Source organism: Phoca vitulina, unplaced genomic scaffold (genome assembly GCF_004348235.1).
Source record: "Phoca vitulina isolate PV1807 unplaced genomic scaffold, GSC_HSeal_1.0 scaffold82, whole genome shotgun sequence".
NCBI lineage: Eukaryota > Metazoa > Chordata > Mammalia > Carnivora > Phocidae > Phoca > Phoca vitulina.
This window is the reverse complement of record NW_022589785.1, coordinates 1,236,933-1,253,550: the sequence shown is the minus strand read 5'-3', so window position 1 is coordinate 1,253,550 and position 16,618 is coordinate 1,236,933. Positions and strand designations below refer to the sequence as shown.

General features: G+C 51.9%; 1 protein-coding gene across 2 annotated transcripts; it reads left to right on the top strand.

Annotated features, from left to right (window-relative positions):
* The first annotated feature begins 2,590 nt into the window (after positions 1-2,590).
* On the top strand, positions 2,591-16,580 carry TFIP11 (tuftelin interacting protein 11). Of its 2 annotated transcripts, none has more exons than XM_032395019.1 (13): positions 2,591-2,785; positions 4,475-4,692; positions 6,552-6,705; positions 7,046-7,202; positions 8,679-8,806; positions 9,919-10,071; positions 11,493-12,020; positions 12,121-12,227; positions 12,854-13,022; positions 13,363-13,606; positions 14,079-14,221; positions 14,714-14,879; positions 16,158-16,580. In XM_032395019.1, exons 2-13 carry the CDS (start codon positions 4,484-4,486, stop codon positions 16,511-16,513), a joined length of 2,514 nt encoding a protein of 837 aa, XP_032250910.1. In that variant the 5' UTR covers positions 2,591-2,785; positions 4,475-4,483; the 3' UTR covers positions 16,514-16,580. The 2 variants fall into 2 exon arrangements, with proteins under 2 accessions (XP_032250910.1, XP_032250911.1); XM_032395020.1 differs by lacking the exon at positions 2,591-2,785 and adding an exon at positions 2,856-2,930.
* Positions 16,581-16,618: the final 38 nt, after the last annotated feature.

Sequence of the window (16,618 nt, the reverse complement as noted above, 5' to 3'; positions counted from 1 at the left end):
GCTACATGTCTGAGCACCTCACTGGGAATCTAGACACGGGCCTGGATGTCCCCAAGTCCCAAAGCAAGGGTTTTTTTCTGGGCAGTGGCGGGAGACTGTGATGTACAGGTATGAAGTCAGGCATCTACGTCTCTGGTTGCCTCTCTTGCTTTTCTGGAGACCGGGCATTTGAGAAACCACTGATCTTTGAGGCGGAGAGGCCTCCCATGCAGAGGTGTGAGGTTGGGTCTTTCAAATGAAAACAGCGCTAACCATTTACTAAGCTCTTATTAGTCTTCCTATGGCCAGCAGCTTTAGATGCATTCCTGAGCCACCCCTCTTTTTTTTGGTCCTGAAAACAACCCTTTTAGAGCACTACTGTCACTATCCCCATTTTGCAGATGGGGAAACAGGTGCAGTGAGGTAAAGCTACCTACCCACGTCCCACATCGAGGAAGGAGCAAAGTGATTTGGATCCCTGAAGTTTTACTCCAGTAACTTCATTAAAAAAAATTTTTTTTTCCTAGAGGTGCCCGGGTGGTTCAGTCGGTCAAGGGTCTGCCTTTGGCTCAGGTTATGATCCTGGGGTCCTGGAATCGAGTCCTGTGTCAGGCTCTGTGCTCAGCAGGAAGTCGGCTTTTCCTCCTTCTGCCCCTCCCCCCACTCATGCTCTCTCTCTCTCTCTCTCTCTCTCTCTCTCTCTCAAATAAATAAAATCTTGGAAAAAAAATTCTAAGTACAGAGAGAACCTTTTTTTTCCCTTAATAACTTGAGGCTAAGTTGCCTACTTGATGTCCTGTCACCCCCCAAATGTAGTATTTCCAGCAAAGAAAGACATTTTCCAGTGTAACCACAGGACGTCCAGCGGAATCAGAAGATTAACATCGACACATCACCACCATGGAAACCTCAGACCACATTTAAATTTTGCCAGTTGTCCCCATAACTTCCTTTATAGCAGAAAGTTCTAGTTCAGAATCATGTGCTGCATTTAGCTGTCACATCTCCTTAGACTCCTTCGGTCTGGAGCACTTTCAGGGTCTGTCTTTGATTTTCATGACTTGGGCACTTTTGAAGATCACAGGCCAGTTGTTTGGTAGAACATCTCTTTATTTGGGTTTGTCTTAGGTATGTATCCTCATGATTCCATTCTAGTTATGCATCTTTGACAGGAACAGCACAGGAGTGATGCTATGATCTCAGGGCATCCTATCACATCGTATCACGTGATGTCCACTTGTCCCCATTGTTGGGCATGCACACCCTGATCATGTGATCAGAGCTTGTACTCTTAGTGACCCCACCACAGTCCACAAAGGCCCCCTCTCCAGAAGCCACATGGCAGGGTTCATTTGGTGAAGCAAACCCACGAGCCTCAGTCCCTGGTGATCAGAGTGATCAGAGTAACTGCAGCTTCACCAAGTCGGCTGTAAAGCTAGAGAGATAGCTACAGAGAAGCCAAGCTTACTTCTATCTTTGGCTTTGGCCTATAAACAGCTGCATATACATTTCCAGGCCCAGACTCAAAACGGCTTATCTCGTCTTCTTGTTTTTCCTCACTCTGCTCCCTGGTGAAGCTTTTAGTCTGTTAGACTCTCTCCCCCCGGCCTTCTCTTGTATGAAACCTCACTTTCTAATTTCTTTCCTGAGTACATACTGTGTGTCAGTCATGGTGACACTACAAGTCAGTGGGGATACAGAGACCAGGAAGTCACGGTGCCTGTCTCACGAAGATGACAGTTAATTGGCTTCCTGTAGGTTCCTGATTCATTAATAACGACAGGAAGTTAGATCCAGATCTTTGACCAGAAGTCCAGGGCAATTCTAACAATTGCCTCTTGAATCTTTTCATCATATGGAGGAGAGAGTGAAAAAGAACATAAGCAAAAATTAACAGCTAACACTTCCCAAGCACCTACGGTGTGGCAGGTACAGTTGAAACGGCTTCCATATTTGATCTCACCGATCCTCAACCATTTTGCAAAAGAGGAAACCGAGGCTTCCAGAGATGTAGTGACTTGCCCAAGGCCCGTCTGTAAGTGGCAGAGCTGACATGGGAACTCCAGAGCCTGTGTGCTTACAGAGTCCAGAGGCAGCCAGGGATTTCCTGGGAGCATCCCTTGAGCCTAGCACAGGGTAGGCACTGGGTACGTTTCTATTAGATCAGTAAATGAATGAATGTATTAGCCAACTGGCTGGAAAAGAAGAGAAGGGAAAGATTTCCTGGAGGGAATACCTGGGATCTCTAGAGCTTGCCCATTCATTCCTGCACTCTCTCAAGCTCCCGCAGAAGGCAACTGCTCTGTGCCCATGACGGTGCTTATACTAAAGGACCCCAAAGATACAGGAGGCAGTCTTGACCTTCATTATTCCCGCTTTCAGGCTAGGTCCCGGCCCCACTATTGCCTCACGCTATTCCTCACGACTACCCAGTGAGCTAGTCCTATATCCCCATTTTACAGATTTTGAATCTCAGGCTGGCAAAGGAGTCCACGCAGGCCAAGGTGGCTCGGCGTCGTCCACACCTAGAGGGCGCGGAGGGGAAGCCGAGGCGGCCAGGAAATACGCCTCCAGCCATTAGAAGCCCTGAAAACCCCCGCCTCCTTTCTCTCCTCTCAGCCCCGCCCCTCTAGAGCCGAAGGCGCTCTAGCCTTCCGCTGCTGCCGTGGTAACCAGCGCGCCGGTTCCGCTACCGATACGTCATTTCCGGCGCGCCATGCTAGACGCATCCGGGTTCCGGCCGCCGGAGCGGTGAGCTGCTCACCCGGAGCCGGTACTTGTATTTGGTCTGCGGGACCCGGGGGAGGTGAGTGGGGCCGGGGTGCGGGAAGAGACGGGGTGGGGGTGGGGGTCCCCGCCAGTAGGAGTGAGTGAGAGGGACCCACCGAGGCCCTCCGCGAAGCCTGGCTTCAAGCCCCCCTGCTTTCGAGCTCTGCCGCGTAGAACCTGGGGTAAGTTGTCCGACTTTCCTGAGCCTCGTTTTTCTTATCTGGAGCGTGGGAACGCTAACAGTACCCACCTCCTAGAAGTGACTTGATGCTTACATCAGCTCATCAGCCCGAAGCGTCTGGCGAGTACTTCGTACTGCTCCGTGCCCGCGACGTGCGTACTGCTCTGAGCCGAAGGCTCTGTAACTCCTAGCAACCCTTCGGTTATTACGGTGTCCAAGGAGGCCGTGGTATTATTGACTCCCCACCTCCTCTGAGAACATTTCCCTCCTTTTCACTCTTGGGTGAGGTTGGGACCAGCTGCACCCAACCAGTGTGCCAGTGAGTGCAATAAGTAGGGAGAACTTTGTGACAGAAGCGACCAGAGGTAGTGAACTCCCTGTCCCTGAAGGCTGCTTGCGGCAAGCAACTGGTAGGTAAGAATCACAGTCGCCGTCACGAATTGCAAGTGGTGTCGTGTAGTGCACCGTGCTTGGCACTTCGTGTGTATGTAGTACTGGAGCAGTCACGGAGTGCCTGGTAGAGCTGGGATTTGAACTCAGGCTGTGATTTTAGCAGTACTTTGTTAGGTTCCCTCCGTAATCCAGTAATAGTAATGATGATGAACCTAATCTTGGGGCTACAGTAACAGCTATTGTTCCTTGAGCGTTTTTATTCTAAGTGTTTTTTACTTTTCTTTTTTTAAAAGATTTTATTTGTGAGAAAGAGAACATGAGTGGGGGGAGGAAGGGGCAGAGGGAGAGGGAGAAGCTCACTCCCCACCGAGCAGGGAGCCCATGCGGGGTTTCGTCCCAGGACTCTGAGATCATGACCCAAGCCGAAGGCAGACGCTTAACCACCTGAGCCACCCAAGTGCCCCTGAGCTAGGTGTCTTTTAAGCACCATCTCATTTAATCTGGCTCACAGGCATTCTTAGAGGGTGGTAGTATAGTTAATCTACCGTAAGAAAGAGACAGCTGAATCTCATCACCCAGCTACCAGGAGCTGAATTCTCTATGGCAATACGTGGATGTCTGTTAAGTTAGTGTTTATAATTCCTACTGCCTTCAGAAGAGATTCATGTTTTAGTAGGAAAACTTTAAATCTTAGGGTCTCACCAAGTAATATATTTCAGAAAGCATGTTCTAAAAACAATCACTCCTGGGACCGCCAAGGGTCCAGATATAACACAAACAACAACAAAATCTGGGATCCAGGAAAATGCCCACGCCGTTTTTGAGGCAATAATAGAATAACATACGTAGTTATTTTTATGTGGTTTATATACATGTGAGTGTGTGTGATGTTTTATGGCATTGACTAAGACAGAGAAATAGATGCTTAAGAATCACATATTGTTGGGACCAGTCTTTTGTCCTACCTGTTTAAATAGTGTTTGTTTGCTAAAATATGTTTTTAATGTCTGCTTTATTGAACTGTAACTGATTTTAACAGACTTTGAATTTGGAGGAATTTCGAAGGGAGCAAGGAGCAGGGACTCAGGGAAGCCTACTGCTGCTTCCCCCAGGACTTACCACAGACTGTGCCTTTTTTATTCCTTTCTTTAGTGGCTGGCCATGTCACTGTCCCACTTGTACCGGGATGGGGAAGGCCACATGGATGATGATGACGATGAGCGGGAGAACTTTGAGATCACCGACTGGGATCTCCAGAATGAATTTAACCCTAACCGGCAGCGCCACTGGCAGACCAAGGAAGAGGCCACCTATGGAGTGTGGGCGGAGAGAGACTCAGACGAAGAGAGGCCCAGCTTTGGAGGCAAACGGTACTGGGCGGCATGGGGCTGCTTCTGCCTTGCTTTAGGGAAGTGGGGAAGATGGAGAGGGGGTTGGGCAGATACCCCACTAAATACACTTCGCTCCTGGCCTTACTGAGTCCCGTAGCTACAACATCAGCTAGGGAAGCCCAGCTTCCTCTTGGGCTGGAGTGCTGCTCTTTTGCTGATTTAACCATCCGTTGGTGTTTAACAAGCAATTATATGTATTAGGTCTTATGCTCCCATTCCTTGCCTTCTGGGAGCCCAGACACTAGAGCATGGAGACAGGCATCCATCGACAATTCCCACAGTGGAAGTTTGTAACTGATTTGGGACCTGAGGGAGAGAGTTTGACCTGTTCTGGATGGTGAGGGAAGATTTCTCTAGAGAAGCGCCCCTTGAGCTTATATGACAGCAGAAGGTAACAAGGGTGGTTGGAGAGGCACGAGTATGCAGAGGCTCTTGAGGGGAGGCAACGGGTGTCCACAGAAGGTTTTGTAGGCTGGAGTGGAGAGAGGGAGAGGGAGCATAGTTTGAGAAGAGGCCCGTGGGTCTGTAGTAAGAGGGCGGATGATGTGGGCAGTGGTTACGTTTGGAGAAGACCTTTTGGTGTGCAGAGTCAGCACGGACCTCCAGTGGAAGAGGGAGCTCTGTGAGGCCAAGACAGGGTCCCTGCAGTGGTGGTGGCAGGGAGATGAGGATTCAGGCCAGCAGTCCTCCTCCTCAGCGTGAGGTCGTGTGTGCACTGGCCACAGCTCACTTGACCAGAGCGTGTAGCGAGTTTGGGTTTGTCTTCCTGTCCCATCTGTGGCCTACAGGCTCCAGCCTGTGGAGACTGTGCCTTTTTCACCAAGGAGCCTGGGGAGAAAGAGTATGGAGATCAGCTGAACCCCTTCTCATCTGGCAAGGAAACCTAAAAGATGATAAAAGGATCAGAGGTCAAGAATTACGTAACCATAAGATAATAACAGCCAACATTTGTTGGCCCCTTACTTGTTCTGCACTCTTTACGTGCTTGGTATCCTTTACCTTGTGAGAAAAGTACCATTATTATCATCCCCCATTTTACAGATTAAGAAACTGAGGCCAAAAGCACACAGCCAAGCTCTGAGAATCTGGGCCTGACTCCTGAGTTTGGGCTCTTAGCCCCTAAGTTACATTGCATTTTTTAGGTAACAATCCTCTGAGTTCTCTTACTGCCCGTGGGGATGTTTAAAGACAGGTTGGTCATTGTATAAAGAGAACCAAGGTTGATGACATTGTAAGTGCTGTTCTTGGGACAGTCGTGCTCAGCATTGCTACTTTCCATCTCCCGGAGTTAATTTCCTAGGTATTTTACTTTGTTTTCATATACAAATAAAGGTAATGGACTTGAAGTTTTTCTAAGAATTTGGCCGATATAATTGTTCTTTCCATTCATACAATTTCTTTTATTGTGTTTGATGATTTTTCTCTGTCAGAATTTCTTTCTTGCTTGGTTTTTTACTTGAAATAGGGTCCAAAACACATGCTTTTTAAAGTAAGTTAATTTTGAAACATGTAAAAGAAAGTTGCGTTACCACATCATATTTTGCATTTTTTCCTTTCACTTTTATTGAGACATAATCGATGCACTGTTTAAGATCTTATTTTGCATTTTTCATTAGCCTTGCACTGACAAGGTAAGTCTTCAACCATAGCAGGCCACAATGTTCCCAGGAATACAGGAAGCTAGATCTGGGGCCCTTTTGGTATAAGTGAATGTGTTGCTCTTTTAAAATGGATCCCTGGAGGTCCTGTCTTAGGGGTTCTCAGGCCAGCAGAGTTTCCACAAGGGATGCTGCAGAAGGTTCCTTACAGACCCCTGGGGGCTATGTGTTTGCTCGCAGGGCCCGCGACTACTCCGCGCCAGTCAACTTCATCAGTGCAGGCCTCAAGAAAGGGGCAGCAGAGGGGGCTGAGCTGGAAGATTCAGAAGATGAAGAGAAGCCTGTTAAGCAGGATGACTTTCCTAAGGATTTCGGACCCAAGAAGTTAAAGACGGTAGCGTCTTCATCTTAGGCTTGTGACCTTTGTAATGTCCTTGGGAGGTCCTGCAGCCGAAGCATCTCCTACAGGTCGTGGAGGGGGGTGGGGCTCAGCAGAGGCCGGTCGTGTGGGTTTCTCCTCGTGGTGGCGGGTTCCTTGGAGGTGCGAAGTGGGCAGTGCGGTCTCTTTGCTTTCCTAAGACACGGCACAGGTCTATTTTTGGTTCGTATGATGCTTTTCATGATGCTCTGACTGCCAGGCCCTTTTCCCGGCATCCAAGCTTGCTTGTTTAGGGTTTTTCTTCTTTTTCTTTATCTTTTTCCATCAACTGAACTTTGGGTTTTTTCCTGCTCAGGGTGGCAATTTTAAACCCAGCCAGAAAGGCTTTGCAGGAGGAACCAAGTCTTTCATGGATTTTGGCAGCTGGGAAAGACACACAAAAGGCATTGGACAGAAGCTTCTTCAGAAGATGGGCTACGTCCCTGGCAGGGGCCTCGGGAAGAATGCACAAGGTAGGGCGCCAGCGCCCTGCAGTCGGGGGAGGGCGGCGAGGTGGAAGAAAGAGGAGCTGTCTGGGGAGTGCCTTGCTTTTTCTCTTTTCACAGTACTTGAACCCCGCAGCCTGCTCTGCCAGCGCCAGACTGTTGTGCCCCTCAGCTGTCTGCTTTCTCACACTCCAACAAAACACTTGTGCTGCAGGAGAAGGAGGCTTAGGCTTTGTAGAAGAAGGCTCAAACAGGCTGCAAACTGATAGGCTTCTTTTGGGCTTATCCAGTGTTTCTTAACAAATGGCTTGTTGCCAGTGTTTACAAATAAGATAATCTTACCTAAGATTTCCGATTTCGCCTGGTAGGAATGGGTCTTAGCTGCGAGGACAGTGCTCGTGGCCTCCACTGCTCCCTGTCATCTTCTGTCCCGGCAGGCGTCCCTGTCCATGAGTTGTCCTGGGCCCTGGAGGTACAGGCGCCGGCTGTTCCTGCTCAGTTATTTGTCCTTCGGGAATAGCAGTGAAACGGTGTGTGGAGCTTTCTCAACCCTAGAGACCGGAAACCTGGCTAAGCAAATCCCGCTTCGGGGCCTCCACTGGCGCTCAGCAGCCTGCTCTCCCGTCCCCAGGCCCCGCCCACACAGCTCCGCTAACACGTCCCTGGCTCCTTGAGACCGAAGCCCCCCGACCGAGCACTTGGGTCCTTCCTGCAGAACCTTGCTGTCTCTCTCCTTGACCTGTTTCCCGTGAGCTGTCACCAAGTGGCTGGAAACAGTAGTGTCGATAATCCAGATTCCACCCCCTGAGTAGTTGTTCGGGTCATGCCCAGGGTATGTGTTGAACACGTTAGGTGTAGGGAGAGTCCAAGAGCCTCCGTGGAGCTGGAGAAGGTGACCCGGAATGAGAATGAGGGGACTGTCCTAATTCGAGACTGCGACAGAACTAGCTGAAGGGGCGGGTGGGCGGTTTTTGCTGAAATGCTGTAGTCCTGTCTCTAAACCCTTAGAAGACAGTTATTTCTGAGGCTTACACGTGCCGCAGAGCAAGTGGGAGACGGGAGCTATCGAGTGAAACGGAGGGGGTCTCTCACTGAACTGCTGCTTCAGCTCCCTTCATGCTGTCGATAGAGTCTGACTAATTCACTCGCCTTATCAGAACCTTCCTCCAAATAAAGTGTAGAATTTAGTACATCAGAGTTCCCATTATATGTGAGTAGTTGTCTTTTCTCCCAGTATACCGAAAAAAGAATCCAAGTGGAAGTGAAAATCTGTATTTAGAACATAAATAACCTAATGTCAGCAACCTGTTGTGTGGCCCCGTAAATGCTTAGGGATTTCACATCCCACGGAACCTGAACAGTGTTCCAGGGGCAGAGAAGAGCCTTCCTTCCTGGGTTGTGTTACTGTGTCAGGACTAAGGAAGGGTGGTTCCACTGACGGCTTGTCCAAATACAGGAATCCCTGTGATCTGAAGTCGTTTATCTTTTGCTGAAATGTGCCAGGTATCATTAACCCCATCGAAGCCAAGCAGAGAAAGGGAAAAGGTGCCGTGGGAGCTTATGGCTCAGAGCGGACCACTCAGTCCCTGCAAGACTTCCCCGTGGTTGACTCCGAAGAAGAAGCCGAAGAGGTAAGTGGAAGCCGGGAGTCCCGGCGGGTGCCGTTTCTGACCGTGGTTAGTTTGCGCGGTCGCTCACTCGTCCCGTCGGTCCCCAGGCGTCTGTGGCGCAGCTGTGTGTTGGGCTGTACCGCGAGGAGCGACTTGGTGTCGCGCTGCTCCGGCCACAGAAGGGGCCGGCTCTCCTGACCGAGATGCTCTCTCCCCCTTTGCATTTACGAGGGAAAGCAGGAGGCTGCAGAGACACACGTTGTCACTGTACTTGTCACCGAGCCTGTCCTTTTGCCGAGGCAGCAGGTGTCTGATCGTGTAGCGATGACTGCTCGGAGTCAGGGGCCCTGGGGCCGCGGGGAGCAGGCACGCGGCGGACGGGAGTGGGTGAGCCAGGTGTGAGGCGGCGACGAGCGCCGGGCCCGAGGTGAACAGGCGAGGGCTGGGCTGTCCGATCGGGTGGTTTCTGTGCGGCTCCAGGCGGCTGTTGCTATAAATGTGGGCCCAGCAGTGCTTGATCTTCGGATCTGCCTGAAGTAGAAGTCCAGATTTTTTTTAAGGAAAAAAAGAGTACGAGTTTTAAACCAGTGTGAGGAAAACAGAAGGACAAGCACAAAACCCACTTCTGTGGGCTGGACTCCTACTGCCCTCAGACCGAGTTTCCTTCTCTGCTGCAGATCTTCCTACAGAAAAGTTTTGCAAACCCTGATTACAAAAGGTTTCTTTGCCTTAAGACTCAGGGCCCTGCTTATCTACCTTCATTTTAAATCAAAACCAAGATTTTGTGTACTTAAAAAAATACTTTGTATCGTTTTCTAAGTTTTACACGAGGTGAATTTAGAACTAGCGTAGTGCCCGCCCATAGTAGATGCTCCGTAAGCGTGGCCTTTGTCTGGGTGATTCTCTTTCCAGTCTGGAGTACCTGCTTTCGGAACCTTCTCATTTCTAAGAGGGGCTGGGTGTTGGGGGGGTCTCAGGAGATGGTTTCAGTATCACACAGGCACACTGCTTAGCACAGAACCTGCTGTAAATCTAAGACCACACCTAGTGAAGGTCTTTGAATGGTCTCCGTGACCCCACTTGCTGTAAAAAGCAGCCTTTCTTGTTTCACTGACCACCTCCCTCTGCTTCAGGAGTTTCAGAAGGAGCTGAGCCAGTGGAGGAAAGACCCCAGTGGAAGCAAGAAGAAGCCCAAATACTCATATAAGACAGTAGAAGAGTTGAAGGCCAAGGGCAGGATTAGCAAGAAGCTTGCTGCCCCGCAGAAGGAGCTTTCTCAGGTCAAGGTAAGGGGGCCCTTGGTTCTGGTCTGGGATGGGCCCTGGGAAACACAGGTAATGCACACCCAAGTCAGGTCAATCACTGAACATTCCTTCGGGTCATGTCGGGTCTTCTGTCTCGGTTTTTCTCTGTGTTTTTTTACTGGGCAGTAGCGTGCTCCCATTCCCTGCACTTGCATGTCCAGGGAGAGCTGTCGCGATCCGAGGGCCGGGCGCTCCTCATGGCGCACCCGTGGTGCCTGAGACAGACAGCGGCCCCTTCTTCCCGAAGCGACAGACCGTGAACTTCACATTTCCATGATTAAAAACGCAGTGTGAAGATGGTTTTTAGTGAGTGTGTAATTCCAGAGAATGAAGTACTAGAATATTTGGTCCTACTTGTGTGGCTAGACCTTTAGCTGTTTTCTGGTTTGGTTTGGGGCTGGCTAGTGTGTATGTGAAGCCTTGTCTTTGTTTCAGACATTTTCTAAGGATAGATTCTTAGAAGTACAATCAGCAGATTGAAAATTGGAAGTTTTTTAAGGCTTTTGAATACTGGGAAAGGGTGCACTAACTCAGCCTGTGACTAGGAGTGCAGGAGAGTGTCCTCGGGGCATACCAGCATGGAGTGTTTCCCGTTTTAAGAATTGATTAAATTTTCAACCGCCCTTACGTGTATATAGTCCTGGGTTTTCTGCCACTCCCCCGAGTAGCCAGAGAACCACAGTGACAGTTGTCTGTTGCAGTTTGGCGTGGGAGTGTGTGTGTGTGTTTTGTGTGTGTGTTTTGTGCATCAGATTCCTGGCGGGGAGGACCGATAAGCCATGAAGCTGCGCAGGTCCTAGCCAGAGATTTGGAGTTAGGAGATGCAGGCAGGGCCTGAGAAGTTCCGTGTTTGTCTTTCTCCAGCTGATTCTAACGCACATGGCCTTGGGCGACATGCTTACTTCCTGTGCGGATGGATGGCTGTGTCTCAGTACGCTGTATATTCCAGTTTCCTCCGTTTTCTTGAAATGCTCATTTCCTAAGGTGTCCTTGTCCAGTCACTGTTTTCTTGTGTTTCATTTTGTTTTTAAATCAAAAAACAAGTAATTACAGAGCAGTGTGTGGTACCATTTAGGGAATTAGGAAACACAGAGGCAAAAATACTCTTTTCCTTCCTTTCCCATAGATGACTAGTTTTAACACCTTGATGCATGTCCTTCTGGATCTTTTTTCTTTGCCTGAATATACATTTTTTATGCCACAATGTGATGGTCTGATCGCTTATGCCGTTTTAGTGCCGGCTTCGGTCAGTGCAGCCGCTCCTTGGCCGTAGAACTAGGTTTTCTTCGCAGCTAAGTAGTCTGTGCTCCGAGGGACCAGTCTGGACGTGCCGGCTGCGTCCGGCGGTCCCCCCCATCCCCCTCGGAGGCGCGCGCTGACCCGCCGCCCCCGCGCGCTCCCAGGTCATCGACATGACGGGCCGGGAGCAGAAGGTCTACTACAGCTACAGCCAGATCAGCCACAAGCACAGCGTCCCCGACGATGGGCTGCCGCCCCAGGCCCAGCAGCCGCCCCAGCCCGGCAAAGAGGCCAAGGCACCAGGCTTCGCGCTGCCCGAGCTGGAGCACAACCTGCAGCTGCTCATCGACCTCACGGAGCAGGAGATCATCCAGAGCGACCGGCAGCTGCAGTACGAGCGAGACATGGTGGTCAACCTGTCACACGAGCTGGACAAGATGTCGGAGGTCCTGGAGCATGAGGAGCGGGTCATCGCGAACCTCAGCAAGGTCCTGGAGATGGTGGAGGAGTGCGAGCGGCGCCTGCAGCCCGGCTGCAGCGACCCCCTCACCCTGGACGAGTGTGCCCGCGTCTTCGAGACCCTGCAAGACAAGTACTACGAGGAGTACAGGATGTCCGACCGCGTGGACCTCGCCGTGGCCATTGTCTACCCGCTCATGAAGGAGTACTTCAGGGAGTGGGACCCGCTGAAGGTGAGTGGCTGGCGAGAGGAGCCCCTCCGCTCCTGCCCGGGGTGCAGGGGTGAGGCTGCGCGGGGCAGGGCGGCTGCGTTACGGCCGCGTCTCTCCGCAGGACTGCGCGTATGGCACTGAGGTCATCTCCAAGTGGAAGAGCCTCCTGGAGAACGACCAGCTCTTATCCCACGGTGGGCAGGACCTGTCGGCAGATGCCTTTCACAGGTACTGCGCAGGGACCGGGAGGAAGATGATGCTGGGGAGGGCGGGGACCGGCCCTGCTCTGGGGCTTTCCGTTCACTCACCCACCCTGCACCCGTCAGTGTCACGCACAGGCCGGGCACCGGCCTTGCCCTGGGAGTAAGGCAGACAGCCTGTCTGCAGCGAGGGGAAAGGGCAGGTGGAGGGGAGAGAAGCGGACAGACAAGGCCAGGGATGGAGGACAGAAAGGACACGCCCCCGTTTGGGGTGGCGGGAGTAGTTGGAAGCAGAGGTCTCTGAGAGGAGGTGACATTTGAGCTGTGACCCTTGAGGTGAGTCATCAGCTGCGCACAGAGCTCCAGCGGGAAGGCAGGCTGTCCCTGGAGAGGGGACCCTTGTGACCCCACAGCAACCCTCCCAGGCAGGCGGGTTCTGGCAGGGGGCCCCAGGCCCTGCGGATGAGCAGGCAGCTGGGCGAGCAGGGATGAGGCAGGTGCAGGTCTGGCCGGTGTGGGGACTGGCCTGGTGGTTTGCTGTGTTTGCATTTCCACGCCTTTTTCTTTCTTATTCCGGAGAGCTGGTGGCGGTGTACTCGGTCTGCTTTGAAACCTATCTGTGCAGTTAGCCTGCCCTCTGCCTCTCTCCCACAGGCTGATATGGGAAGTCTGGATGCCTTTCGTTCGAAATATCGTCACCCAGTGGCAGCCAAGAAACTGTGACCCGATGGTGGACTTTTTGGACAGCTGGGTGCACATTATTCCCGTGTGGATCTTAGATAACATCCTGGACCAGCTCATCTTCCCCAAGCTGCAGAAGGAGGTAGGGCCCTGAGTCGTGGGGGACAGCCGGCAGCAGTAACCAGGGGCCCTTCTCCGCTCTCAGTACCGTCAGAAGGCCTGGAATGAACAGAATCTGCTGACACGGTTACCATCCTATGGGTAACTCCAGTCCTTTTGTCGGCACCTTCCCCCCAGAGCCTCCCTATTTAAGTAGGGAATTCATTTTCTTGGTTTTTCTAATGCAAGCAGACTCTGCTATTTCGGAGATTCCGTGCAGTTGCCCGGGGATATTAGTTTGGTTGTGCAGAGGCCTCTGGGCCTTCGTGCCTTCGGCCACACGGTGCATCTGGAACTGCTGCTTTGTCCCACACCTTCTGCAGGTGGAAAACTGGAACCCGCTGACGGACACTGTGCCTATCCACTCCTGGGTCCACCCGTGGCTGCCCCTCATGCAAGCGCGCCTGGAGCCCCTCTACTCCCCCATCCGCAGCAAGCTGTCCAGCGCCCTGCAGAAGTGGCACCCCAGCGACTCGTCTGCCAAGCTCATCCTGCAGCCCTGGAAAGACGTGTTCACCCCGGGCTCCTGGGAAGCGTTCATGGTCAAGAACATAGTACCCAAGCTGGGTGAGGAAATGGGGAAAGGGCATTAGGTCCATCAGCTTTGGTGCGCTGGTTTCTCTGGCCAGCGGTAAGGATCCGTGCTTCTTGAAACACGGGCTTGGAGCTCCACGAGAAAGCCAAAGACGCGGTATTGCTCGCCCCAGGAAGTGCCGTTTGCGCTCAGAGGTGGAACATGAATGTACCCGGGGTTCTGACGGCATCGGCGGCCTCAGACTCTGCAGGCCCCTCCTGGTTCCTAATTGGTGTGTTTGGGCTTCTGGTAACATGCGAGGCACTGGTGTTCTGAGATTTTTGTGGTATTTGATTTTAAGTACATACTAATTATTTCTGGGTTATAGAAGAGAAGGTTTTTAAGAATTGCCATGTCAAGAGCTTAAAATTGATGGATAAAAGCAGATTTAGGCCACTGTTGTCCAATAAGGATTTTGCTCTGTGCTTCTGTGACTTTGCCTTAAAGCCTGGGCTGCTTTTGCAGGGATGTGTCTCGGGGAGTTGGTCATTAACCCCCACCAGCAGCACATGGATGCTTTTTACTGGGTCATCGACTGGGAAGGAATGATCTCTGTGTCCAGCCTGGTGGGGCTGCTCGAGAAACACTTCTTCCCTAAGTGGCTTCAGGTACACCCTCCTTTGCTAATTTTGGGGGGCGGGGTGGGATGGAGGCAGGGAGGATTACACTTAATTTTCTGCCCACGTCTGACTGTAGGAGCTTGATCCTTGGACAGCTGTCAGGTTGTGCTATCACCCAGAACAAAACTGAGCAGTAATCCCAGCAACCACCGCTTGTGAACATACGCCATGTGCCAGATGCTAAGCAGCTCTTGTGCGTTCCCTCCACTCCTCACACCACACCTTTAGGGTGGGGGTGGGGGAACTGTCGTAGCCCTGTTGTTTAGAGGCAGAGGTTCAGGGAGTTTACATTCAGGAGTGCTTAGCTGCCAAGCTGACTCCAAATTCTACATTCTGAATGCTTCTGTTCAGCCCCTGTAAACCCCTACGAGTGTTACCAGCTTATAGGACCACGATCAAAACAAAACAAATGGCCCCTTGGGAAGTTTTGCTCCCGTTCGCCCCCATTGTGGATGCAAGTTTCCGGTTTCTTTTTGGCAGGTGCTATGCTCTTGGCTCAGTAACAGCCCGAATTATGAGGAGATCACCAAGTGGTACCTGGGTTGGAAGTCCATGTTCTCAGACCAAGTGCTGGCACACCCATCTGTCAAGGACAAATTTAACGAAGCACTGGACATCATGAACAGGGCAGTGTCCTCCAACGTTGGTGAGTAGGGATTCCGCTTTGGATGTCCTGGTCCTGAGCGCCGCATTTCTGAACACGTAAATGACACAGAAGCAAGAGTTTCCGGGTGCCTGTGGGCTGTCCGCTCTAACACGACTCTTCCCCACCAGACCCCCTGCCCAGCTCTGCCGGCCCTGGGAGGGGCATAGGGCCCTGAGTCTGACTGCAGCAGGATTCACACTAGGGGGGAGCCTGCCTCTAGGACCCCCTTCCAGGCTCGTTGGCACACCTGTGAGGAGCTCAGGGAGCTGTGTGAGTGGAACAGCTCGCCACACAGAGCCGGGGTACAGCCTGACCCCTAGCAGTTGCCTCTCCTCGCCTGGCCTATTTTATTTACTTATGAAACAGTCATAGTGCCTACTTCTACATGTTCTTAAAAACCTAGAGGGGTGACATGAGCCACAGTCTGGAGACCGCTTTGCAAGTGGTGTCTTTGTTGTCTCAGAAGTAGGCAGGTGACTGTCCCCGTAATACCCATCCCCAGCTTCTGACCAGGTGAGTCACTGCCTGGGTCAGTGTGCTTGCATCGCAACACAAAGGCCACTGTGGTACCCAGGCCAGCCCTGCTTCACAGAGAAGCTCCACAAGGCCGAGAGCTAGTTCAAGGTCACACAGCGAGAATGGCAGGTGGGACTGTAATTTCTGTTTCCTGAACCTTTAGTCCTTTGAGCCTATTACATGAAGAGGGAGTTCATAGAGTATATATTCTGTTGAACGAGGCAGATAGACTTCTCCGCTCTCTCTCATCCAGGCCCCTCAGTGGGCCATCCCCATTTTCATACTCTCTAGAAACTCTCCCTCGGCTGCCCCAGCCCCAGGCCGCCGCCTAGAGCTGTTCCCATCTGTTTCCCTCAGCACTGGACACTTGTGGCCCTGTATTGTCCTTCAGCATCTATCTGAGCTCCCCAAATGCATTCTAATATCTTCCAGGGCTGGGGCCTCTATTGGAGAAGCTAAAAGTAGAACTAGGCTAGGCCGTGTGTTGTCAAGGTTTCCAGTCCTGGAAGGATCAGTCTCTTGCAGTAATTCCTGTGAATCATTTCTCTGGTTACTACCATTAGCCAGAAACCTTCAGACTAATTTTTGTACGAAAGCAGGAGTGGTCTGAACTTGCCGAAGCTACTTGCCATCTGCCTTCGTGCTTTGTGTCTGAGGCCCAGCTGCCCCTCGCTGAGTCACAAGTGGGGTTGGCCAAATCCGTGTGCGTTTCTGTGCGGTTGGAACCCCTCTCCTCACCCCCCGCCCCTCTGGCTCTCCCAGGTGCCTACATGCAGCCCGGAGCACGGGAGAACATAGCCTACCTCACGCACACGGAGCGGAGGAAGGACTTCCAGTACGAGGCCATGCAGGAGCGACGGGAGGCTGAGAACATGGCCCAGAGGGGCATCGGCGTGGCTGCCAGCTCCGTGCCCATGAACTTTAAGGACCTCATTGAGACCAAGGCTGAGGAGCACAACATCGTGTTCATGCCGGTCATCGGGAAGCGACACGAAGGGAAGCAGCTCTACACCTTTGGCCGCATCGTCATCTACATCGACCGGGGAGTGGTGTTCGTCCAGGGCGAGAAGACCTGGGTGCCCACCTCCCTGCAGAGCCTGATTGATATGGCCAAGTAGAGGGGGCAGGCTGGACCTTGCACCAGAGAGGGGACATGCTCATGAATAAATGGTATTTTAAACCGCCTTAGAAAGAGTACTCTCCATCCCGGAGATATTCCTGGT

Coding starts and splice junctions, on each gene's coding strand:
- TFIP11 (XM_032395019.1), top strand. CDS start 4,484: ATGTCACTGTCCCACTTGTACCGGGATGGGGAAGGCCACATGGATGAT. Junction 4,693..6,551: donor CCCAGCTTTGGAGGCAAACG/GTACTGGGCGGC, acceptor GTTTGCTCGCAG/GGCCCGCGACTACTCCGCGC. Junction 10,072..11,492: donor AGGAGCTTTCTCAGGTCAAG/GTAAGGGGGCCC, acceptor GCGCGCTCCCAG/GTCATCGACATGACGGGCCG.